At 36.4% G+C, this 25,968-nt stretch overlaps 1 protein-coding gene across 1 annotated transcript in view; it reads right to left on the bottom strand.

Annotated features, from left to right (window-relative positions):
- Positions 1-14,384, bottom strand: part of ERCC6L2 (ERCC excision repair 6 like 2) — a 135,931-nt gene extending 121,547 nt beyond the window's left edge. The window contains exons 1-2 of the mRNA XM_037494857.2: positions 14,013-14,384; positions 7,108-7,532 (exon numbers count right to left, since the gene is read on the bottom strand). Coding sequence (XP_037350754.1) covers positions 7,108-7,532; positions 14,013-14,058 — 471 coding nt within the window. The 5' untranslated portion in view covers positions 14,059-14,384. The remainder of the gene's footprint in view (positions 1-7,107; positions 7,533-14,012) is intronic.
- Positions 14,385-25,968: the final 11,584 nt, after the last annotated feature.

The raw sequence follows: 25,968 nt of genomic DNA, 5'->3' as shown, positions 1-25,968 counted from the left end.
TGCAGACCTCTCCTGTCTTGCCCGCTGCCCCCTGTAGCAGTGCTTTCGGTCTGTCTGCCTGTTCTGCTCCCCACTCTGTCTCTGGTGAATCCTCTCACCCTCCCACACATCTGGCCTGTACCCCAGCTATTGTATAAATTAAAAAAAAATAAACCTTTAAAAAAAATAAAAAATAAAAACATGTACTCTAAGTTCAGTATTATTTAATCATCAGATGATGTAAATATTCATGAATTTGGGGTTCTAACCAGTTCTTGGAATATAAAAGAATCACAGAAAGTTAATAGTGAAAAGTTTAGGCAACTGGGGTATTGATTGGAAAGGTACATGAGTACACTTTCTAGGGCAAGGAAAACAATCTATATCTTATTAGAGCATTGGGTACACAAAATACACATATTTGGCAAAACTCATTGAACTGCAGGCTTAAGATCTGTGCATTTTACCATTTGTAATTACACTGTGTATATATATATAAAGAAAAAGACACACAATACATATACACACTTACATATACACATTGATATATATATTCTTTTTAGTTATAGGCAACTGGTACTCAAATGCTACTAAAAAGCAAAAAAAAATTAAAATCTTGCTTCTAATTATTTGCCAAATTCCACAAAATAGAGATGTGTGAAATAACTTATTTCAACTTTGGAAGAAGTTTCATAGAAGATGACTACCTTTATAAACTTTAATATAGATTAGCTCTACTTGATTCACTAAATCTACTAATTAAAGAAAATCTTTGCAACTTGCTTAAGTAATCTACACTATCACCTAACATATTACTCACTCCTCAAAAGAGTTGAAATAAAAATAAACTTGACTTCAGCTGAGACTAAGTGGAGAGACTAGCTAAAAATACTGACAAACTTTTAGCTTGTTTATATATTAAGGCAATGCTAGCAGTAACATGTCACATCCAAAAGGCAAATAGAGAATATGAAGAATAGCACAGAGTCTATAGACTGGGTTTGTAAAAGACACTCACAACTTCCATCCACATTTCTGTTGGATAAAACCTGTCATAAGCCCACAACATGGAAGGGGAACTGGGAAATGGGAGACTCATTTGGCTGCAATTCTGAAAAGGCAGAAGGAGTTGGTATTTTTAGTAGCGATCTTGCCACCTTTATCTCACTGTACTAGAGATCTCTTAAGCAATCAATTCACAGAAGGTGAAAGACATATTTACAGCAAAAGTTTTACAAAACCAATCTAAAAAAGAAAAAAAACAAGAACAAAAACAGAACATGCTTTAATGTGGAATAGTTCTAAAATGATGTTTAGAGATGAAAAGAACAATAAGCATTCAAATTAGCCACCCCGAGCATACTAAAAGGCCAAAACTATATCTCTGAAATAAAATACCACTCTGGGAAAGTTTTCTGTTTTTACAGGCATTCCTTTCTAAATTCAGGCAAACATTTTTATAGGCCATCTTTCTTCACATAGAGTGAGCTCATGATATACAGAGTAAATCAGAGAAATAGTCCACCAAATCTACCCTTAAACCAATGGAAGGCATAGAAAAAAATATGTATTTCTAACTAGACCCCCAAAAAGCCTACATCCCTGATTTTTCACCTCCCTGGGAGATAAAAAGGTGTTGAGAGAATACTTTGAATCATACTTCAAAAAGTATGATTTTTAGCTTGCTTGACCAAAAAAAAAAAAAAAAAAAAAAACCCACATAACACTAACAACAAAGAACTGTTTTGAAAGGGGACTTAGCCCATTTATCTTTATAAAGTTCTATTTCTAAAATGTGAACTACATGCCAAGACAAGTAAGGCAATTTATCTTTAAAACACTAGGATATTTTTGTTTCTGCTTTAAATGATTTGTGGTTCTGGAGGTTAATTAGCTTATTATATTGGATATTATGGCATTTTCTCCATAAATGAAAATAAAGACAGTATTATTTTTCCTTTATTACTATATTCCTCAGCAAAAAAATATGACTAGTAAGCTAAGGAACTTTTAAATTTTAGTAGTCAACTATAGAAATGACCCCTGAAAATAAAGTCTTAGAATTCTAAACTTTAGTATAGTTTTTGAATCTACTAATGATCATATATCCAAAAAATGGTACTGAAATATCCTAAGAAAACTATAATTATTAGCAATCCCATCATTTCTCTGAGGTTTAAGGTTTATTATACATGTCTTAAAAATGACAGTCTTCAGCAGGGATATCTTTGATAACATAATGTCTAATAATATAGAAATAAGAATTCAAAGAATGTCTTTAAGTTTGCAGAATTCTGTCTCCCCTCTGCTGTTCAAAAAGATGCTAATACTATCTTCACATAGCAGTGAGGGAAATGGATATGTAAATCTCACATTATACTTATTTAATAGTTGTCTTTGTGCCTTTGAAAGGTAATAACCAAATTAAGTCAAAAAATAATTTTAATCCAATAAATGAGTTCTTTTATGATAAACCTTTCAAACGCTATATTAGAGTTACACTTCCAATGGGAAACAAAAAAGGAATAAAGAACCCTAATGTTCTGGTTGATATTTAGAACTCAAATTAGTTCTAGATTTTGGTAGGTTTTCAAAGCAAAGGGTAAAAAATACCAAATTCCGTGTGAAGTCTTCCTTGAGATCACAGGCAGGCCTCCTCCCCTCTCTGGTGCCCTTATCACCTCCCTTCCCAACAGTTGAGCTGTTTAATTACAAAAGGTCACATAGCCAACCCTGTATACTCGAGTTGAAATTGTTTATTGTGACTATCTTAATTAAATATTATGTAAACATACAGAAGAAAGTTATCAAATTACCTATTCAATTAGGTGTAAGAATTCTATAAAATATCAGGAAATTTTCATAAATATCTAGAAGCTTACATCAGATTCTTTTTCAATTAGTTTTTTGGTACAACTAAAAACTTAAAGGAAAAATAGTAGGTGATGAATTAATATATCACTGGCACAAATGGATGATTGGGAAAAAAATGGATGATTGGGTGATAAATATGTTCATTATCTTGATTGTGGTAATATAGTGATCATTTCTTATCAAATTGTATATGTAAAACTTATAAACTGTAAAATCACGTACACTGCAAATTTATGTAATTTATTGTGCAACAATTAGTCATTAATAAAATATAACAGTATACAAATAGTACATACACAACCCAACAGAACTGCTAACATTAATAAGAATGACAAAACCAGTTTGCGAAGATAAAGAGCAACCATAACTCTCAAACATCGTTGATAAGAAAGCATAATGGAGCCTCCCCGGTGGCACAGCAGGTTGTACACAGCGTTGTGAAGCTGTCCACAGCCTCTGCAGCACAAGTTCGATTCCTGGCAAGCCAAGGAGATTCCCACATGGCATGGCAGACCTCTCCTGTCTTGCCAGCTGCTCCCCTCAGCAGTGCTTACGGTCTGTCTGCCTGTTCTGCTCCCCATTCTGTCTCTGGTGAATGCTCTCACCCTCCTGCACCTCTGGCCTGTACACCAGCTATTGTATAAATAAAAAATAAATCTTTTAAAAAAATGCATAACGGTACAAATTTGTACACAAAGGTTTGGCAATTTTATATAAAATTTTTAAAGATTTATTTATTTATGCATATAAGAACTAGGGTACAGGCCAGAAAAGGTGTGGGGGGTGAAAAGATTCACCAGAGACAGAACAGGTGGACTGACTGAAATACACTGCTGAGGGGAGCAGCAAGCAAGTCAGAAGAGGTCGGCTGCACCATTTGGGTAGCTCCCTGACCGGGGATCGAACTCGTGCTGCAGTGGCTGTGGATAGGTTCATAGTGCTGTGTCTTAACCCCTTGCACCACCAGGGAGGCCCCAATTTGATATAAAATTTAATAAACATAAACTCTACGTCTGAATAATTCCATTCCTATTTACCCGAGAGAAACGAATACACAAGAGATTGTTTAGAAAAGACACCTAAAACTGGTCACACCCTAGGTATCCATCAGCATCTGTACAATACTACTCAGCAATTAAAAGGAACAGAGTACTTATGCACAAATAACATGAATGACTCTCAAAATGCTAAGTGAAAGAAGCCTTATACAACGGGTACAATCTATTTGATCCTGTTTACACGAAAAGGTGAAATTAATCTATGATATAAAAGACAGGAGAATACTGATTGCTCTTAGGAGGTGGTGGAAGGACAAGGAAAGGATATGATGACACTTTTTGGGATGATGATAACGTTCTTTATCTTGAAAGGACATATCTGGCTTACAAAGAAGAGAAGAATTTTGTCCAAAGTCATAGAATGGTAGATAAACTTATGTCTGCTACTTTTAAATGTAACAAAGCATGACTTGATGGATGAATAGATATGTGATAAAGTCATGCATAATGAAACGCTAACAGAATATAGGTGGGGGGAGGGATATATGAGTAGTCATAACAAACATCTATTCAATCATTCCCTCTCAATCGGATCCTTTCAAATCACTTAAAAAAATACTCAAGTTCATGCCATTCACAAATGAAATGCAACAAAAAAGAAACTCTTCAAAATCCCATCCTTTTTCAGCTATTTATTAGGTCATGTCTGTCCCCTTTCAAAGTCATTTTCTTGAAGCAAGTGTGCATACTCCCTTCTCCTGTCTGTGTCTCTCCCTTTTCCATTGTGAATTGTACTACCTAAATATCAGTAAAATGGCTCTTCCTCAAAACAATAATTCCCATTACAGAACAAATGGACATCTTAAAATTCTCATCCTTCAAGAACACAAAATATTAAATTTATCTACTTTTGAATCTGAAATGAGGGGCAGAAACAAAGAGAGCTTGATTTCATTTTATGGCCAACTTACAATGTAAGAAAGGGAAACTTAAGGGATGAAATCAGGGGGAAAAAATAAAAAGAGAGAATATACATTTCAAACATCAGGGACAATTGTTTATTTTCAGACCATGTTTACCTAATTCTACTTCATTCTGAAATTCTAGTGAATTCATTAACTATTGTTTGCATTTCTTCAACATGCTTAGTCATCCTATCTACAGAAGCTCTATCTTATATGAGCTTCCAAAACCATCTATCTACATATAAATTAATGAGTTACAAGAGCAGTACCTACAGAACAAAGTCTCCAAAAATCAGACAAATTAGTTAGGGCAGAAAATTATCACAGAACATTCATAATACATAACACAACCGAAAGCTTTCCAATAATTTCACTGCGTTGGTAAATACAAAACTAGACAACAAAATTACTTTCAGCATAACCCTGTAAAATGTAAAACAAAGGGGATTTCTTTGCAACTTGGGCTTCAGAGATGAAAGCTAAACTTCAAACTTGAGCCTAAAACATACAGAAGAATTTAAATTGTATTCAGCATTTTAAGGTGATGATTCCCAAACTGCAGGTGATTTTTTGTAGTGCCCTGTTCTCATTTTAAAGATGAACAGGTACTGGCTAGTCAAGGAAAGAACATTCCAACATGGGCTAAAAACAGTAAAAGTATATGTAAAGATAGTCACGGAGGCTTTATTATTTATTATCCTCTCGTACTCATTTACATATCTTGGTCACAGAGGGTAGTTTCCTAAAAGTTCCTTTCTTTATTCCTGCAACCTATTTTCCTGAGAAAGCAAATTCACTTATTCCACAAGTAGTTATTTAGCCTGTTCAATGTGCAAGCCTAGCACAACGTACACTGCCTGGACTTAAAAAGAGAGTATGACTAAAGGAAATAAACTATTTTAAGCTAGCTTTGTACACCAGTGTAATATACATAGTTTCATTATTTGAGTACTTTTAAATGTTAAACTTAGTTTTTCACTTGAAGTTCCACTAACAATGGAGGTGTCATGAAGAATAAAATAATTTAAATTCAATTATAAGGAAGGAAACATGGAAGTACTTAAACACAAACTAGACAAACACCTAAAAATCTGGAATCATTGTTTAGTATAAAGTCTAGATTCAAAATTCTAATCCTTTTAGACCATAAACCTTTTTGAAAGTCTGATGAAAGCTAAGGAGCCTGTGGTAGGCAGGCAGCTTCTGACAGGGCTAACAATAATCCCCACCTCTTGATATTCACAATCTTGTTTAATCTCCTCTCTCTGAGTAGGGGCTGAATCTAGCAATTTGCTTCTAATGAAGTGAATATGGCAAAAGTGAATGGATGTTTCTTCTATGATTTAAAAAAGTTATAATAGACACGATTGACCTCTATCTTATTAGTATTCTCTCTTGGCTTCTTGTTCTCTCTGATGAAGATGCTGTTGTGTTGTGAGATGCTCCATGTAGCAAGAAACGGAGGGAAGTTTTCAACGATAGCTCACAGGAAACTGAGACCTGGGTCTAACAACCAAAAAGGAACTGAATCATGCTAACAAATGCATAGTTAGGAAGTCAGTCCTCCAGTGCAACCTTGAGATGACTGCAGCCTTGTGAAACGCAGAGTCAGGGGACCCAGCTAAACTGTACCTGGATTCTAGACCTGCTAAAATTATAATATGATAAATGTATATTGTTTCTAAGCTGCTGCTAAATTTGAGTAATTTGTTATATAGCAATAGATAACTAATATAAGATCCTGTCTGCAGGAAAATATGTACATGAACAAATTCCAGCACACTTTTAAGGAAAATAAAAGGCCTCTCTGAAGTCCATCAGTAAAACTCCTAGTGGCCCAGGGATCCCAGATTAGAAAATTTTTTAAATGACAAAGTCCAAACTATGTACACAAAAATACTGTTGAAAATCAATGTAACTGTACTGTGTACTTAACAAATGTCAGAATACTTTCCTTCCAAACGGTATTACTAAACAGTTAAATTACTTTAAATATAGTATCTTAGCATAAGGTACTAAGATATAGTTTTTAAAAGGTAAAATCAAGCCAAGTTATACCAAAACATTACTTTGAACAACAGTTCGTAGGTATTAAATAAGTACTGAGGCTGAAGTAATAACTAAAACACTTTGCTTTATTTTGAGGACTTCAATGGCTAGAAGGTGAGACATACATATATACACATCATATCTCCTAAGGGTCGGGAATACAGAGATTTCCAATATGGTAGCCACTAATGCACATAATAACGTGACTTAATTTTTAATTTTAAAGTAATTAAAATAAATACCTGTACTGTTTTTCCCAGTCCCATGTCATCACCAAGAATACATCCCCTTCCTCGGATGAAGTGTCCATAGAGAAACTGGGCTCCTTCCCTTTGGTAGTCTCGCAGATATCTATTAATAGTATAAGGAATAGAGTCTCCATCTTCAGATAATTGAAAAGCATTAGCAGATGATGGAAATTTTCGGTCTGGGAAATAAGGTTTTTCCAAATCTTCATCATCAAATATAAAATTCCTGGAACAATCTTTAACAGATTTTATTTCTTGAAGTCTTTTAAGAGGTACTTTCCTTTCTTGAAAATCTGAATATAAAACGACTGCAAATGACTTCCCATTTTCATTTACTACAACAGATTTTATGCTTGCTTCACAAAGTTTTTCATTATCTGGAGAAGGGGCAAGACATCTTTCTCCTGGATGCCATATATCTGTAACATTAAAGAAAAAAATTAAGTTTCCAAAGATAGCTTATATCCTTATAGACTAACACCTCATTTATCTACTACTCTGAGGAAAAAAATAGTACCTATTCTTTCCATATACAATATACCAGATAGAACATTACATATGCTTTCCAAATAACCAAAAGAAATTATACCTATAACTGAAAGAAATTATACTTATATAGGGACATATAGATATGTCCCTAAAATATACCATCAGATGTTCTCCTATTATAAGTAGAACAGAAGGAGAATCATTTATTTTCAGTGGTTCTCCCCATGGGGTTGTACATCATAATCTTCCTATGTATGCCTGAAAACTAGCTCTGTTGATTTTTTTCCAATGATTATAGGGAATAGGCATCTGGATTTTTTTTGGTTGTTATTGTTGAATTCAAAGAGTGACTATGATCACAGTCAGGGTTGAAGGCCACTGATTTAAACATCTGTGATGACTCATGACCACAGATACATGACCCATGATCCCCATAGTGTACTGAATGCTAAGATCCTCTGGAGAGCAATGCTTTTGAGAGTCATCTGAATGCTTTTTCAAAGTTGTTACACCTTCCTTCTTTTTTTTTTTTTTTTTAAGATTTATTTATTTATTTATACAAGCACTGGGTACAGTCTGAAGTGCGGGAAGGTGACAGAATTCACCAGAGCCAGAGCTGGGAACAGAACAGGCAGACCAACGAAATACATTGCTGAGGGGAGCAGCGGGCGTGGCAGGAAAGGTCTGCGCGCCATGTGGAACCCTCGCCCCGCGGTCAGGGATCCAACTGGCGCTGCAGAGGCTGCGGGCCCAGCGTTCAACCGCTACGCCACCAGGGGAAGCCCTGTTGCACCTTCCTTCTATAGATACAGTTCTTTCTTCTCACTCTCAATGTTGTTGCGTCAAAATTATTGCTTCAATTTTCTAACCAATTTGCTAACCAAGGGGCCCTCCAATTCAGCTGGTGTCCTGAACAGCCAGCCTTTTAACACCGTTTTCCCTTCTAGGTTTTGAAGAGTTGTTTTTAGAAAGGAGATGAATTCTAAGATATTTTTCTGATAAGATTCTACTATTCTTTTTTTTTTTTTTGTGGGACCCTCGCCAGCGGCAGGGGAACGAACCAGCACTGCAGAGGCTGCAGGCAGCCTCGCAGCCTAGCGTTCAACCGCTGTGCCACCAGGGGAGGCCCATCTACTATTCTTTGAAGAGTCTGACACACAAACAAATCTATTCTGCACTTAACTGTGTACAGTTATTTTATTTTCCAGTCATAAAATATAACACTATGAATGGGTGTGGAGGATTCTCTCTACATAGTATACTATTGATACAATTAAAAGTTATCAAATAGAGGAAAAATAAAACAAATTTCTTTTGGCAAAAATCAAACAAATTTCTCATGGCAAGAATCCCAGAATCAAACAAATGTCTTATAAGGGTACAACTGTAAGAATAGTAGGAATTATTTTTCTCATCTATTTCTCATTAAGATCAAATGACCACTGGTAGTTTCCTAGGATTTTCCTGATGATTTTGAGTTAGGTTTTTAAAACATTCATGATTATATAGCTAGAATGTCTAAACTCTCCAAAAACAGCTCACTATGCTATTTCTCACTAGTTGTTCCTCAAAAATAAAATCATTATTCTCACCAACTCTGATGAATTGTTTTACATAACAATTAGAAGCACACAGAGAAAGATCTTTCACTCTAGTCCTTGGACCCACACTATTTGATAAGTGCTACACTAAAAGAGTTTCACCATGAAACTAAAACCTTGATTTGCCTTGCAGGGTTAACAGATAGGTCAATGGATCCTAATTTCATAACATTATAATTTGAACCTTAAAACCTAAATTAACTCCTATAGCAATTCTTAATGATTTTTTTAATTTCACATGATTTATCTGCCTACTAAGCAAATACCTTCTAATTTTCTAAGACTTAATTCAGTGATTTATTATTCAACATGCATGACTAAATACCACTCACAAGACACTGTACCACACAATGGGTAAAAAAATGAAGAAAATGAATGTCAAAATATAGCAATTAAACCTTGTTCAGAACTAGTCTTTCCGGACCTCCCCTGGTGGTGCAGCAGTTGAACGCTGGGCTGCGAAGCTGCCGGCAGCCTCTGCAGCACCGGTTTGATCCCCAGCCTCTGCAGTCTGCCACATGCCGCGGCAGACCTCTCCTGCCACGCCCACTACTCCCATCAGCAGTGTATTTCATCAGTCTTCCTGTTCTGTTCCCCACTTTGGCTCTGGTGAATTCTCTCACCCTCCAGCGCTTCTGACTGTACCCAGTGCTTGTATAAATAAATAAATAAATCTTAAAAAAAAAAAAAAAAAGAACTAGTCTTTCCAAATATCACCACATGGACCCCACCAACTTTTCAAGATAGAAAACCTTTAGTCAGTCATTAATTCCTGTTCATATTAGTCTCTTCATCTAATCCAAATTGTCCAGCTGTTTCTACTTCAAAAATGTGTAACTTTCTTCCATACCATCTCTCTAGAACAACTGTTGGCAAACTCTTTCTGTGGAGAATCGTATTTTGGCTATTATTTTAAATTTTGCAAACTATACTGTCTATTACCTTGTAACACAAATACAGTCACAGAAAATATATAAACAAATAGATAAGGGTGTATTCCAAAACTATATCACAAGAACAAGTGTCATATTTGGTCCACAGTTCTTCCCTGCAGTAACCCACCTTCAGCATTCTCCATTCTCTCTGTAGCCACCATTTTACCCCTATAATCCCCATTCCACTTGGTAATAATATTGACTATTTAAAAAAACAAATTATTAGTAAATCTTATTAGTATCCTCTACACAAGGAATAAATTCCAAAGTCCTTACTTACTATGGTCTAAAAGCTCCTGTATATGATTTGCCTCTATTTAACTTCTCCAACTTAATGTCAATTTTATTCCCTTGATTCAAACACACTAAGAAGGTCTTCTCCCAGCTGTTTGTGTCATGTCTGCAGAGATGACATCACTGACCACCTTATTTAGAGTATTCCCTATCTCAAATAAGTATTGCATGGCACTCATCAAAATGTTTGCCATATTAACTCAGTTTATCTGTCCCTCCCATTAATGAGTATTTCCAAGAAAACGTCCGTATTCAAAATGTTATCCCCAGGACCAGCACACAAGGCACTCAATAAACATGTGCTGAATTTATTAATGAAAACACATCTTCTATCTGGAAGATCCTTGATATCTACTGAGGGAGATAAGATACAAAGTATACAAAAATTTAAGAAGAGAACACAGAGTGCTATGAAAAAGAAGGATTGAGGAAACAACCCTTTGCACTCTGCAGTCCCCTCTCAGGGGACATTGGTAGCCAATGTCCAGAATGGTTCGGAGTGCAAAGGATTAAAAAGAGAAGGCGAGCCAAGAAAGTATGTTAGAGTATACAGCATATGCAAAGACCTTAAGGGCTTCACAAAACAATTTATGTAAATATATTTGGTTTCTAAGTTTGGATAACTTTTAAAAGCAAATAAATTATCTTTAAACTCAGAGTGGAACATCTCTGTATGCAAACTGCAGAACATAAAGTTAAAATAGGGGGGATTTCCTATTGGATTGAATGGGGGAGGGGACTGGGAGCAATATTCTGGATGTGGTTCCTCTTTCTTTCTTAGCCTTTCTTCCCCTTTCATTCCAAACTGGCTTACATGCATTCCTCAGCCCTGGCAAGCATGCTCCTACCTCAGTGTTCCTTCCACTGACATTCTTTCCTACCAAAATGACTGATTCTTTCACTTCAGGTCTCTGCTCAAATGCATCTCCTCGAAGGTGTCTTTTCTGACCATCCAATCTAAAACAGCTTTTCCTCTTTGGAGAAACATCTTTTAGGTTCTTCTGCCCATTTCTTGACTGGATTGTTTACTTTGTTTTTGTTGAGTCATGTGAGTTCTTTGTATATTTTTGTGATCATTCCCTTATCAGTTGTTTGGAATGGAAAAAATTTTTTCCCAGTCAATGGGGTATCTCTTTGTTTTGGTTAAAGTCTCTTTTGCTGTACAGAAGCTTTTCAGTTTGATGTAATCCCAGGTGTTTACCTTTTCCTTGACTTTCTTTGCTTTGGGTGATGAGTCTTTAAAGACGTTACTGAGATGTATGTCTTATAGTGTTTTACCTGTATTTTCTTCTATATATTTTATGGTTTCAGGTCTTATGTTCAGTCCTTTTATCCATTTTGAGTTGGTTTCTGTGCAAAGACATTTCTCCAAAAAGGAAATGCAAATGGCCGACAGGAATATGAAAAAACTTTCAACATCCCTTATCATCAGGGAAATGCAAATCAAAACCACACTGAGATACCACCTTACACCAGTAAGAATGAACACATACCAAAAAAACAAGCAACAACAAATGTTGGCAAGGATGTGGTGAAAAAGGAACTCTCCTACATTGCTGGTGGGAGTGCACACCAGTCCAACCACTTTGGAAAGCAGTCTGGAGGTTCCTTAGCCCACTAAAAATGAAGCTACCATATGACCCGGCAATTCCACTCCTAGGGATCTACCCAAAGGACACAAAAACAGTGATTCAAAAGGACACCTGTACCCCTTTGTTTACTGCAGCACTATTTATAATAGGTTTAACCCAAATGTCCAAAAATAGATGACTGGATCAAGAAGATGTGGTACATATACACAATGGAATATTATTTGGCAATCAAAAAAGATAAACTCATGCCATTCGCAGCAACATGGATGGAACTAAAAGGAATTATGCTCAGTGAAATAAGCCAGAAGGAAAAAAGAAAAATATTGGATGGTTTCACTTATAGCAGTAATACAGGGGAACCAAATAAGACATCAGTGTAAAAAAAATAGTAACAATACAAAACACAACAAAATAATACAGACAATTATAAACCAGAGACATGCTGCAGGGGAGGAGGAGGGAGAGGGATGGGGGGAGTGAGGAAGGAGAACAGGGGACTGAGGTGATGGTGCATGGGTGCACTGGTGAAGGGAATTCTATGGGGACTACACCTGGGGGTCGGAGGGAGCAAATATTGTTTAAAAATGAACAATGATGTAAAAAATAATTTTTAATAAAAGAATAAACAAACAAACAAACATAAATAAATAAATAAAATAGCATTCCCGGTCACTCTCTGCTTGGTTCCATTCTCAGAGAACAATATGAAGTATCTGTTATTATTTATCTCACTGTAAATTAACTAGAGACAACTTTTTATCTATCGCACCTAGAAATAATGTTTAAAACTCAAATACTTGTAGAATTAACAAATACTTACATACAACTAATATTTGAAGGCTTATGTGTGCCAAGTATGTGCTTTAAATGTAATTGCTCAGTTAAGCTTCATTATTTTCATTACGACCCTTTCATTGCTTCATGTGAGTAATATGATTAGCTCCATTTTACATATGGTGAAACAGAAAGATTAATCAACTTGCCCATGGTCTCATAGCTATAAAGTGAGAACTGAATGTGAACCAGTATCTGACCTTCCAGCTACCACACCCATCCTGAGTCTCACATGAACAATCCCCTGACCCTGAGTGGCCCCTCACCCTCTTAATTGAGGTATGAACATCCAGTTACCACAAACTCCACTTTGTAGTTCCATCTTTATTTACTTGTCAGGCCTCCATAGGTATTTATATTTGTGGTCCCTGAGTTATAATGCCATCAATTCCTAGCCTCTAGAAAGTGGGCTTGTCACATAAATTTCTATAAAATTTAGATGTGAGTGAATTTCTTATCCATCTCATGAGATCCATAGCGTTCTCAAAGGAGAGCATGTAGATAAACAGCATATTGCTGGGAGCTGAAAAATCCAGTGGCTTTTGTTATGTCACTACTAATGAAAAATACTGATTTGGGAGCAAGAAAGCATCCCAGATGACTTGCGGCAGATAATCACACCCTCCTGAAAGTCTCTCTTGGAAACCCATTAAGGTGGAATAAGGTTCCAATTCAATACATCACCTCTTGTGTAAAAGTAAACTGAACAAAGTGTCTATCTCGGCCTTCATTCGTCTACTTAGCAAAAACCATCTACCACTCACTAAGAACTGGGGCATACAAGGATAAAAAATAAAAAATCAAACATTTGCTGAGTTCATTCCGTGGGTTGGTGGGTGGATCACATAGTGCTTTGCATACACTCATTTAATAATCACAAGAACTCAACAATGATCTCAATTTTAAAGATAAAAAAAACTGCCCAAAGTAGCAGCACTAGCTCCAAGGGCAGTATGACTCCAGAGTCCAGATTATCAAATCAACACTGACTCGCAAAGAATTGGCCCCAGCCCTGGAGGGGTTCACACTCTCCAGCTGTGACCTACAGGAACCACTGGATAAAACCCCAACCCGAAGGAAACTGGCAGGAACGGGTCCAACTGAGCGCCCTAAAGACAGGTGTCTGGGCAGAGAGGTGAGCTCAGAGTTTATACCTTTCCCGGCGGTTTCCGCGCGAGGCTTCGGGGCGGAGGGCTCCATCTGGCCAGGGGGTGGGGTCTGGCAGCCGGGTCGCTTTTAACACGGAAGGCGCGGCGGAGGGCAGCGAGAAGGGGGCGCGCGGGCCGACCGCGGCCAACACCACTTCCGGCCGCCCTCCGTACATCGCCCCCCAAGAGCTCGATGCCACGGGTCGACAAGGAGCAAAAGTGGGTTTTGAGGGGGGAGCCGCAGCAGCGTCAGAGCCGAGGGGTGTCGTGGAGGCTGGCAAGGCGGCGCCCGCCGAGTCCTCCAGGGGCGCGAGACGACCCCTTAGCCTCACTCACGGCGCGCACCTCCCTCCAACTCCCGTCGCTACCTCCATCCCGGACTCCGAAATCCCGCGAGAACGCGCGCGAGAGCTGTCATTGAGATCTCGCGACAACAGAATCTCTGCTCACAGGGGAGGAGCGATGTTCCCGCAGCCTTTCCCCCGGGAAGCCAGTGACGCAAAGTCCGCGATACTTGCAGCGACCCGAGGTTTGATGTTTTTTTACCCGCCGGGTGCGGATCTGGCGGCTCCTGAGACTGGCGGCAACCTCTTCATGGGTTTGGACCTGACACGGTCTCGGATGCCGGGAAGGGTGGCGGCCTGGCAGAAGCCCCTTAGTTCCTTCGTGGCGGTGCCCCTTGCCCGGAAACTTGAGAAGGCCAGACATCCCCGCCCCACCCCCGAACGCGCGCGTGCACGCACACTCACACCTTCACACTCACACTCACGCCGACCGCGGATACCTGTGCGCTCACATGGAGCCCTAGACACCTTAGCGCGTTTTCTTGGGTGATGCAGTAGAAAACAGTAAATCATAAATAACTTCTGTGTGTACCAAACCCCCAACACGTGATAGAAACAGATGACAAATGTAAAAATACTGTGAAATTTTAAAGTTTTTTTCTGTGCCGTGTAAAATTACCAGTGGTTTGTAGAACACATTATGGGAAAGCGATAAGCAAACCCATTTTTGTACAAACATACTGGAAAGTAGACCACTCTCGAGTTAAATGAATATTGCTTGCCTACCTCCTTTCTAGACTTTATAGATTGAGTCTCCCCCAAAATGATTCCTGCACATCTTGAATATTTGCATATGGGCAAATGGACCACTCATCCAACAGGTTCTTTTCACATATTCAAAATTTCAAGTCAGCCAGCACAGCAAATACCAAATGAATGATAAAGTAACGGAATGATGAAGGGAGTGGTGTGATTATACCATTTGTTGAACTACATACAAGGGCTGAATAGAATACCTTTACTCTACTCTTTAAATAAATTAGGACTGTTACACTATTGTTTACACATCAAAAATTGCATGTTAATGATGCATATATGATTATGTGTGAAGTATTTCTTAGCAGACTTCTATTTAACATAAGATTTTCATTTAGTAATAAAAAGAACACGAAACATTTATAAAAGTCTGTATTATATATGACTAACTTCGTGTGAAAACAATCAGCATGAAACACTAACAGTATCCACCTTAAAACATACAACCCCAATTTTTTAGCCATCTGAAATTAAATTATTTTAATTTTCTTTTTTTAACATTTTTATTTATCATTTTTTAAATTTTTTTAAACAATATTTGCTTCCCCCCCACCCCCCTCAGATTGAGTCCCCATAGAATTTCCTTACCCAAGGCACCCATGCACCATCACCTCAGTCTCCTGTGCTCCTCCCTCCCTCCCTCTGATCCTTCCCCTTCCTCCTCCCCTGAAGTATGTCACTGATTTAGAATTGTCTGTTTTTGCTTTGTTGTGTTTTGTACTGTTATTATTATTATTTTTTACACTGATGTCTTATTTGGTTCCCCTATATTCCTGTTATAAGTGAAACCATCTATTACTTTTCTTTTTCCTTCTGGCTTATTTCGCTGAGCATAATTCCTTCTGGCTCTATCCACGTTGCTGTGAATGGCATGAGTTTATCGTTTTTGATTGCTGAATAATATTCCATTGTATATATATGTCACATCTTCTTGATCCAGTCATCTATTTTTGGACATTTGGGTTGTTTCCAGGTTTTACCTATTGTAAATAGTGCTGCAATAAACATAGGGGTACAGGTGCTCTTTTGAATCTACTTTGGGTAGATCCCTAGTAGTGGAATTGCCAGATGATATGCATGCTACCCAAATCTAAGTTAGTATTATAGAAACAAAATGGGTTGTTTCAAACTTAAATGCAAATTAGTATATTAATATTGTTCTAAATAAATACATCAAATTTGGGCTTAATTACAATGACATTTTAAGATGCTAAAACTAACTTTTAAAATGTAATTGAAATTGAGTACAATTTTAGATTAAATATTGAAAAACAATACTTGGATTAATACATATTTCTCATTCTCTATATTAATCCAAAAGTATAGTAGAATTGAAAATTAGCTGATGTACTGAAGGACTTTTACCAATATGGTAAGTTACTAATGAAGGTCTATTTTTTTTTTCAAGGTATTAAGTAAATTCCAAAAACCCATTACCTGCTCATAATCTTTTTCCCTTAAAAGAGCCCAGTTAGGAGCCTCCCCTGGTGGCGCAGCGGTTGAGCGTTGGGCTGCAAAGCTGCCAGCAGCCTCTGCAGCACCAGTTTGATCCCAGCCCCCAGGGAGGGTCCCCCATGGCTCGCAGACCTCTCCTGTTGTGCCCGCTGCTCCCCTCAGCAGTGTATTTTGTCAGTCTGCCTTTTCTGTTCCCTGCTCTAGGTATGGTGAATTCTCTCACCCTCCCGTGCTTCTGACTGTACCCAGTGCTTGTATAAATAAATAAATACATCTTTTAAAAAAAAAAAAAAGAGCCTAGTTAAAGTAATAGAAAATATATTTGAATAAGAGCCAGTTAATTTTTAAAACGTAGATTTGTTTTCTAAACAGGAGAGAAAGATTAACCATTTGGATTCACATTAAAAATTGTAGAGTGGAAAATGTTTTTAATGCTTATCAGGGAACTCCTATGATGCTCTTCAGGACACATGACCTATGGGGTCCATTTCAAGTCTAAAATTATATGTGGTTTCTGTTAAAGATAACTTTTCCCCTAAATTATTTTAGCCTGAATCACCTCATCTTTGGTGACTTTCCCAGAATTTTAAATGCATAAAGGCAGCTCTTTGAAAAGAGAAACTATATAGACACAGTTTAAAATTTTAAAACATGGCTATCTACTTTATGAAGATGGTAGTCAAAGTTTTACTTTTCATTTATGTTGCAAAAGTGAGTGATATTTTAGGAACCAAAAAATAAGGTTGAAAGGGAATTCTCTGGTAATTACAGGATGTGCTGAATTCAGAAGGAGTTTATTCCAAAAGCAAGTATTATGTTTCCTTCATATGAATCATTTTTATCGCATTGCCCTAAATTCATCAGTAAACTCAAATGAGATGGCTTGAGCTGGGAATTGACAGTGTTCCATTAAAAAGAATTTAACTTGAACTAATTAAGACAGGGAAGCATGAAAAACAAGTAAAAGTTAAATGAGTTTATTTTTGAACTAGATATTTTATTTTAAACATAAAGTAACTTTCAGGGAACTGCTCTCTTCAATTTATGCACAGATTACTTGACAGACTGGTTGAAATATCCCATGCCATTTTTGCACAGTAGAAATGCAAAACCCAAAGAATTCATATTTTCAAGACTGTTAACACCTTCTCAAATGTCGGTAATTCATTCAGCTTCTCTAGAAAAACATGGGCTTTATTTTTCTTGCTGTTAATTATTTCTTTAGCTCTGTTTTTACAAATCAACTTTCAATATCTAAAGCTTTATAGAATTCTATCACCCAACGCATTTTCTTAAAGTTTTATGCATTGACAAATATTTTCACAATAGTGCTTTTTATGGCACTGAATTCAGTATCCTGAGGCATTCTATCTTCAGGGCCACAAGATCTGTCTTTTCTTTTTCTATCAATCTTTCAACTTTTCTTTAAGGAAGATTTTATCAGTTCCTAAGTCTATGGCAACCTGCAAGTTTGCGGGACTGTTAAAGGTGGACACTATTGCTATTATTTTAGGTGGTAGTCAAGAAAAGCAGAGAATATGATGGTGTGGGTTCACACCTAGTTGGATATCATTATATTAAAAAAAAAATCATACCACTAAGGAAAATTAGCCTAAATCCATAAAAATAATGATTTAAGTTAAGAAACTACCCAGTCTCTCTTCCATTCTTAAAAAAAAAAAAAAAAAAAAAACCTTAGCATTCATTCATATAAGTGGATTTTTTTAAAGGATAATAAAGTATTCTTTCCACTTTTCAATATTTTAACTTTTAAGTAGTGGTACACATCACCAGTTTAAAGGAGTACAATACAAACTTTATCATTTGCATTATTCCTTCAAAAATAGCTGGCTCCTCCAAGTAGGGTCAATTTTTAGATCTCTAGACCAAGAACAGTTTGATAAGTGACATGTAGAAAGAGCTACTTCATTTTTGACTAAAGACTATTTAACTTTTAGCCTCCAGATAATACTGTATATACTATTGATAATTTCCATGGTTCTTTTCCTTATATTTCATATAATTTATAGATCATTTAATAGAACTTACTTAATTCAAAGTTGTTTTATTAAAAAGCTATTTCTTCTATAAAAATACCCTACCAAGACAAATCACAAAAGAAATATTAAAAATTTATAGATTCTTAGAAAAGCTGGCAGTCCCCTTAGTGTCTATGCATTTAGTTATTCATTCACTCAACAACTGTTAGTTTAGAACAACTGCCATATGCTAGGAACCATGATAGGCACTGAGGATACAGTCATTGAGCCAGAAAGACATGATGATAGCCCTCATAAAACTCAAGGTCAATAACGTTCAAAATCACTGGCTAAAACAGAGCTGGGCTCCTATAGTTAAATAATACAGATTATGAGATTTAAGAAACTATCTTAAAAGTTATCATAACAGGAATAAAATTTCACTCTTTATGGTGATGATGTTAACTAGGCTTATTGTGATAAGCATTTCACACTGTACAAATATTGAATCATGTTGTACACCTGAGCTTATATATCAAATATATCTCAATTTTTAAATATTGCTATTATTGGAGTGACTTTCATACTTACACCTATTATAGTAAAATTTAAGAGTTTTTCAAAAGTAAAGAAAAACTTTTGAAAGCTTCCAGAGAGAAACAGTAGTTCACTCACAAATGAGTAGGTGACATACTTATTTTAGATACTTAAAAAAATCTGCTAAAAAACATTTGAGTGATATTTAAGTATTAAAGGGGAGGACAATCCCTGAAACTAGAGTCTATACTTACCCAGATAGTTATTTAAATATAATTAAAAACAAAATCTCAGCCATTCATAGCCTTAGAAACTTTGCCACACAAATACTTTATTCTTTAAAAAAAAAAAAAACCTCTTGGTGGGCCTCCTCGGTGGCTCAGCGGGTTGAACACAGCACTGTGAAGCTGTCTGCAGCCTCTGAAGCACAGGTTCGATTTCTGGGCCACCAGGGAGATTTCCACATGGTGTGGCAGACCTCTCCTGTCTCACCCGCTGCTACCCTCAGCAGTGTATTTCTGTCGTCTGCCTATTCTGTTCCCCGCTCTGCCTCTGGTGAATCCTCTCACCCTCCCGCGCCTCTGGCCTATACCCAGCTCTTGTATAAAAATAAATCTTTAAAAAAAAAAACCAACCTAGTGGTTACAAAAATAGTAATTAACTTTAATGTATCATTTTCAGTAATGGCTAGAACAAGGCAAAAGATCAATAAGGAAAGAGAAGATTTGAATAACACTACTGGCAAATTGAACCTAACAAACAGGTATGAAATTCTTCCAGTAACAGGAGACTACACATTTTTTCCTCAAGTGTACCAGGGGTATTCTTTAAGACAGACTATATGTTAGGGTATAAAGCAAGTCTTAATGCATTTTTCAAAGACTGAAATCACATAAAAGGTATTTTCTGATAACAATGGAATGAAAGTAGAAATCACCAGCAACTAGAACATTCAGAAATATATATTGAACAACACACTCTTAAATAACTATTAGGTCAAAGAAGACATGACTTGGGAAATTAACAATATCTTAAAAAAATGAAATTGAAAACATAGTTATTAAACTTAAAGAATTCACTGAAAGTAGTGCTAAGTGGGAAGTTTATAATTATGAATGTTTACAGTAACAAAATCTCATCAGCATCATAAGTAGAACTTAAAGGACTAGAATAAGAACAAATTAAACTCAAAGTTAGCAAAATGAAAGAAATAACAAAGATCAGAGCCAATATGAATAGAGAATATAAAAACAATGGAGCAAAATAAAAAAACAACCACTTGGTTCATTACAAAGATCACAAAATTGGAAGACCTTAGCTAGATTTGCTAAGAAAAAAATGGAGGCATACTGAAATAGCTAAAATCAGAAATAAAACAGGGATATTACTAGTGATCTTAGAAAAATAAAAAGAATTATAAGAAAATACTATAGATAATTGTACACCAGCGAGTGCTTTTTCACTAAGATTAGGAGTAAGGCAAAGATGTCTGTTTTCAATGCTTGTAATTGAGTACTAAATGTCCTAGCCAAAGCAATTAGTCGAGAAAAAAAAAAAAAGACATTCAAATTAGAAAGAAAAAAAGTAAAATTATCTTGGTTGGCATATGGTCTGGTTTTATGTGTAGAAAACCCTAAAGACTACAAAGCAATCTGTTAGAACTAATAAATGAGTTCAGCAAAGTAGGAGAATAGCAAGTCAACCTTTAAAAAAGAATCAATTACATTTCCTTACACTAGTGATGAACAATCTGAAAACCAAATCAAAAATAGGTAATGGACTTAAATATTTCTATGAAGACAATATACAGATGACCAATAAGCACATGAAAATATGTTCAACATCACAAAGTCAAAACCACATTGTAATGTCTCACTTTCACATCCATTAGAATCACCATTAGTCCCCATACCCCCACCCCACACACAAAGAAAGCCAAATTAGACTAAAAATAAAGCATCAAATAGTAGTGAAGATGTGAAGAAACAGAGAAATTGGAACTCTTGTGCAGTGCTGGTGGCAATATACGTGTAAAACAGAGCAGTCCTTATGGAAAATGGTTTGGGGAGATAAAAATGTTCCTGATAGTGAGAGTTGCACAACGCAATGTCTGTAACCCTGTAGTGATGGTTGCTAAAAATCTTAAAGATAGAATTATCATATGATCCAGCAAGTCCACTTTTGTGTATATACATCCAAAATAATTGAAAACTGAGATTTCAACATATCCGTACACTCCTTTTCATAGCAGCATTATTCACAATGACTCTAAGGAAGATGTAACCCTAGTGCCCATCAACAGATGAGTGGTAAACAAAATGTGGGATATACATGCAAGAGAATATTTTTCCTTTTTTAAAAAGATTTATTTATGCATACAAGAAATGGGGTACAGACCAGAGGTGCAGGGGTTGAGAAGATTCACCAGAGACAGAGTGGGGAACAGAACAGGCAGACTTACTGAAAATACACTGCTGAGGAGAGCAGTGAGCGAGACAGGAGAGGTCTGCTGCACCATGTGGGTAGCTCCCTGGCTGGCAGGGCATCAAACTCCACAGCAGAGGCTGTGGATAGCTTCACAGTGCTGTGCTTAACCCTTGCGCCACCATGGAGGCCCAAGAGAATATATTTTAGAGTTTTAAAAGGAGAGATTTTCTGACTCATGTGCAACGTGGATGAACTTTGAATTCATTATGTTAAATGAAATAAGTCAGACACAAAAGGACAAATACTGTATGATTCCACTTATAAGAGGTAGCCATATTCATAGAGACAGAAAGTAGAGTGGTAGTGTCAGAGACTGAAATTAATGGTGAGTTACTCTTTAATGTGTTCAAAGTTTTAGTATGGGGAGATAGTTCCTGATAGTGAGAGTTGCACAACACAATGTATGTAACCCTGTAGTGATGGTTGCACAACGCAATGTGTGTAACAATATTTTGAACAATACACTTAGAATTCATTAGAATGGTGAATTTTATGTTGTGCATATTTTGCCACAACTTAAAAAATATAAAAACTTTTGGAAAAACTCCATAAGAAGAGAAATTCAGTATGATGTTGCAGAGATATGGGAAGAAAAGGTGAGGGAATAATTTTTGAAAATTCATTCATAAGGAATAAAAAGAAATGGAGATAGGGGCCTCCTTGGTGGTACAAGGGGTTAAGACACAACCTGTGAAGCAATCCGCAGACACTGCAGCACGAGTTCGATCCCCGTCCAGGGAGGTGACCCACATGGCACAGCAGACCTCTCCTGACTCACCCACTGCTCCCCTCAGCAGTGTATTTCAGTCAATCTGCCTGTTCTGTTCCCCGCTCTGTTTCTGGCGAATCCTCTCACCCCCCACATCTCTGGCGTGTGCTCCAGCACTTGTGTGAATAAATAAATAAATCCTTAAAAAAAAAAATTGTGATAGTTATTCATAACAACCCAAAGGTAAAATTCCCTGTACACAGTAGGGAACACAACCATTTCAGAGAGGAACTGAAAAGAGATATAAGAGAATATTAAATTATTTGTATTTTTTGAGGAAGGCATCGATAATGATACACTATATACTAATAAATTCAATAACCTAGAAGAGATAGAAAATTCTTAGAATTAAACAATAATTTGATACTAGAAATAGAAATGCTGAAAAATAGAGATAGAAATCCTGAACAAAGGAGTCACAAGTAAGGAAATTAAAACAATAATCAAAATTACCCCCAAAAGCAAAAGTCTGGGATTAGATGGCTTCACAAGTGAATTCTACCAAACCTTGAAGGATGAGCTATCCTGCGCAAACTCTTCTAAAAATTGAAAAAGAAGGATTATGTCCAAATGTCCAAATACATTTTATGAAACCAATTTTACTCTGATACCAAAACCAAAGACAACACACAAAATTAAGAAAATTACAGGTCAATTTCTCTAATAGACACAGATGCAAAAATTCTAGCAAACCAAATCCAGCAATGCATTAAAAGGATTATGCACCATAACTAAAAAGGTGTCATACCAGGAACACAAGGGTGCTTTAACATCTGAAAATCAATCAGTGAAATGTGTCAAATCCAAAAAGAATGATAAAAACCGTATGATCATATCAATAGATGCTAAGAAAGAATTTGATAAGATCCAGCATCCATTTATGATGAAAACCCTCAAAAAACTGAGGATAAGCAGAACATACCTTAACACAATAAAGCCATTTACATCAAACCCACTGCTAATATCATTCCCAATGGTGAAAAACTGAAAGCTTTTCCACTAAGATCTGGTATGAGGCAAGGTTGTTTCATACTCTCACCACTAACACCACTACTATTCAATGTAATATTGGAAGTTCTAGCTAGAACAATTACAAGAGAAAGATATAAAAAGAATCTGAATGGGGAAAGCAGTAAAGCTATCATTATTTGTAGATGACATGATAGGATACACAGACAATCCTCAAGACTTCATGGAAAAAATAAAACAGTTTAACAAAGTATCAGGGTATAAAATCAATACACAAAAATCAGTTGCCTTCCTATATACAATTAGAAGAAGAAATTAAAGCAATCCCACTTAAATCACATAAAAATTAATTATCTAAGAGTAAACCTAACAAAGGAGGTAAAAATCATGCAAAGAAAATTATGACATTGTTGTAAGAAATAGAAGAAAGCGTAAGAAATGGAAAACTATTCTCTGCTCATGGATTGGAACAATCAACATTGTCAAAATAGCCATCCTACCCACCAAAGGCAATATACATATTCAGTGCAATCCCAATAAAAATATCAATGGCATTTTTCAAAGAACTGGAACAAACACTGATGAAATTCATGTGGAATCACAAAAGACTCCAAATAACTAAAATGAAAGAAAGAGAATGGTGCTCTCACACTTCCAGACCTCAAGCTCTATTATAAAGCCATAATAATTAAAACAGCCTGGTACTGGAACAAAAACAGACACACAGACCAGTGGAATAGAACTGAGAGCCCAGAAATAAACTCATGTATATAGAGACAGTTAATCTATGACAAAGGAGCCAAAAACATACAGTGGAACAAGGATAGCCTCTTCAATAAATAGTGTTGGGAAAACTGGGCAGCTTCAAGCAAAAGAATGTGAAACTAAGCCACTATTTCACACCATACACAAAAATCAATCCAAAATGGATCAAAGACTTGGATGTAAAACCCAAAACCATAAAATACATAGGAGAACTCATAGGCAAAACTTTTTAGGCCATAAGTTGCAGTGATGTCTTTAGGGATTCATGTTCAACAGCAAGGAAAACAAGAGACCATAAACAATTGGGACTATAGGAAGCTTAAAAGCTTCTGCACAGTCAAAGAAACCATGACTAAAACAAAAAGACAATCTATTGAATGCAAGAAAGTATTAGCACACCATACATATGACAAGGGACTGATATCAAAGATCTACAAAGAAACACAATTCAACAAAGCAAAAACAACCCATGCAGAGAAGGGGCAGAAGAACTAAACAGGTGTTTCTCTAAAGAAGGCATGGAGACTGCAAACAGGCACATGAAAAATTGTTCATCATCACTGATCATCAGGAAAATGCAAAACAAGATCACAATGAGACACCATTTCACACCTGTGAGAATGGCCCATAACGAAACGACCAGAAACAACAAATGCTCATGATGATGTAGGGAAAGCAGAACTCTCCTATACTGCTGGTGGGAAAGCAAACTGGTCCAGTCCTTATGGAAAACAGTATGAATGTGTCTCAAAGCATTAAAAATGGATCTGCCATATGACCCAGTAATTCCACTGCTAGTCATACACAAAAAAATTCAAAAACACCAATTGGAAAGAAAGCTTGCACCCCCATGTTTATTGCAGAACTATTTATAATAGCCCAATTATGGAAACAACCTAAATGCCCAAAAACAGATGAGTGGATCAAGAAGATGTGGTTTGAAATAGAATATTACTCAGCAATCAAAAACAAACAAATAAAAAAAATGTTATTTGCAGCAACATGGATGGGGCTGGAAAGGCTAATGTTAAATAAAATGAATCAGGGGAAAAGATAAGTACCAGATGGTGTCACTGATAATGTGGAATAAAGAGTAAACCAATGCCCATGTAATGACAAGCTTAAAAAACAATTTTTGAAATCTACAGAACTGAAGCCTTCAGATGGGGTAAGAGGGTGGAGGAGAGATAAGAACAAAGAGGGAAGGAAGCACAATAGACTATGGTGATGGACTATGGGTAATTTGGTGGTGGGTGTACTATGGTGCAATACCTGATGGGGTATCCAAATATTACCTCAATTAAAAGTGAATTAATTAAAAGTACTGAGTGAAACAGGCTATATATATATATATATATTTATTTGTGTAATGAAAATATTTTTCAATAGAAAGCAGTAAACTTTTAGAACAGTCAGAAAATGGAAAAGGTTCATGTCAAGTGTGGAAAACACTGATTAAATTATGTTGCATGAAAGACATCGGCAAAGAAAGAGTTCTCAAAGGACCTTAAAGACAAGGCTAGGGAGTCCAATTATTCCAATAGTAGGAATCCACTGAAGGTTTATAACAGGAAAGTGATACCCCCGAGGACAGAGGGGTCATTCTGAGAGCTGATGCTCTCAGAATTCCTACTCATCTCAGCTACAATGGCCCTTTGATTGGTGACAATGACTTTACGGTTATAACTACGGTTCTCACATTTCTGTGTACTTCCATTTGACTGAAAAATAAAGGACCTGGTAAATTGGAGCTATTTCCAAGAAACAGTGAAAATTCTAGGGAAACCCCTGGTGTCTAAAGTTAAGTTCTGTGTGTTCTTGGTTTCTTGTTGCTCTTGCAGCTTCATTGAGTTTCTGTTCCTATTTCTACTCTAAGTCATTACAGTCTTTAATTTATGGCT

Source organism: Talpa occidentalis, unplaced genomic scaffold, assembly GCF_014898055.3.
Source record: "Talpa occidentalis isolate TD23 unplaced genomic scaffold, MPIMG_talOcc4v2.1 talOcc4.7, whole genome shotgun sequence".
Lineage (NCBI taxonomy): Eukaryota > Metazoa > Chordata > Mammalia > Eulipotyphla > Talpidae > Talpa > Talpa occidentalis.
This window is presented reverse-complemented; position numbering and strand designations above follow the sequence as displayed.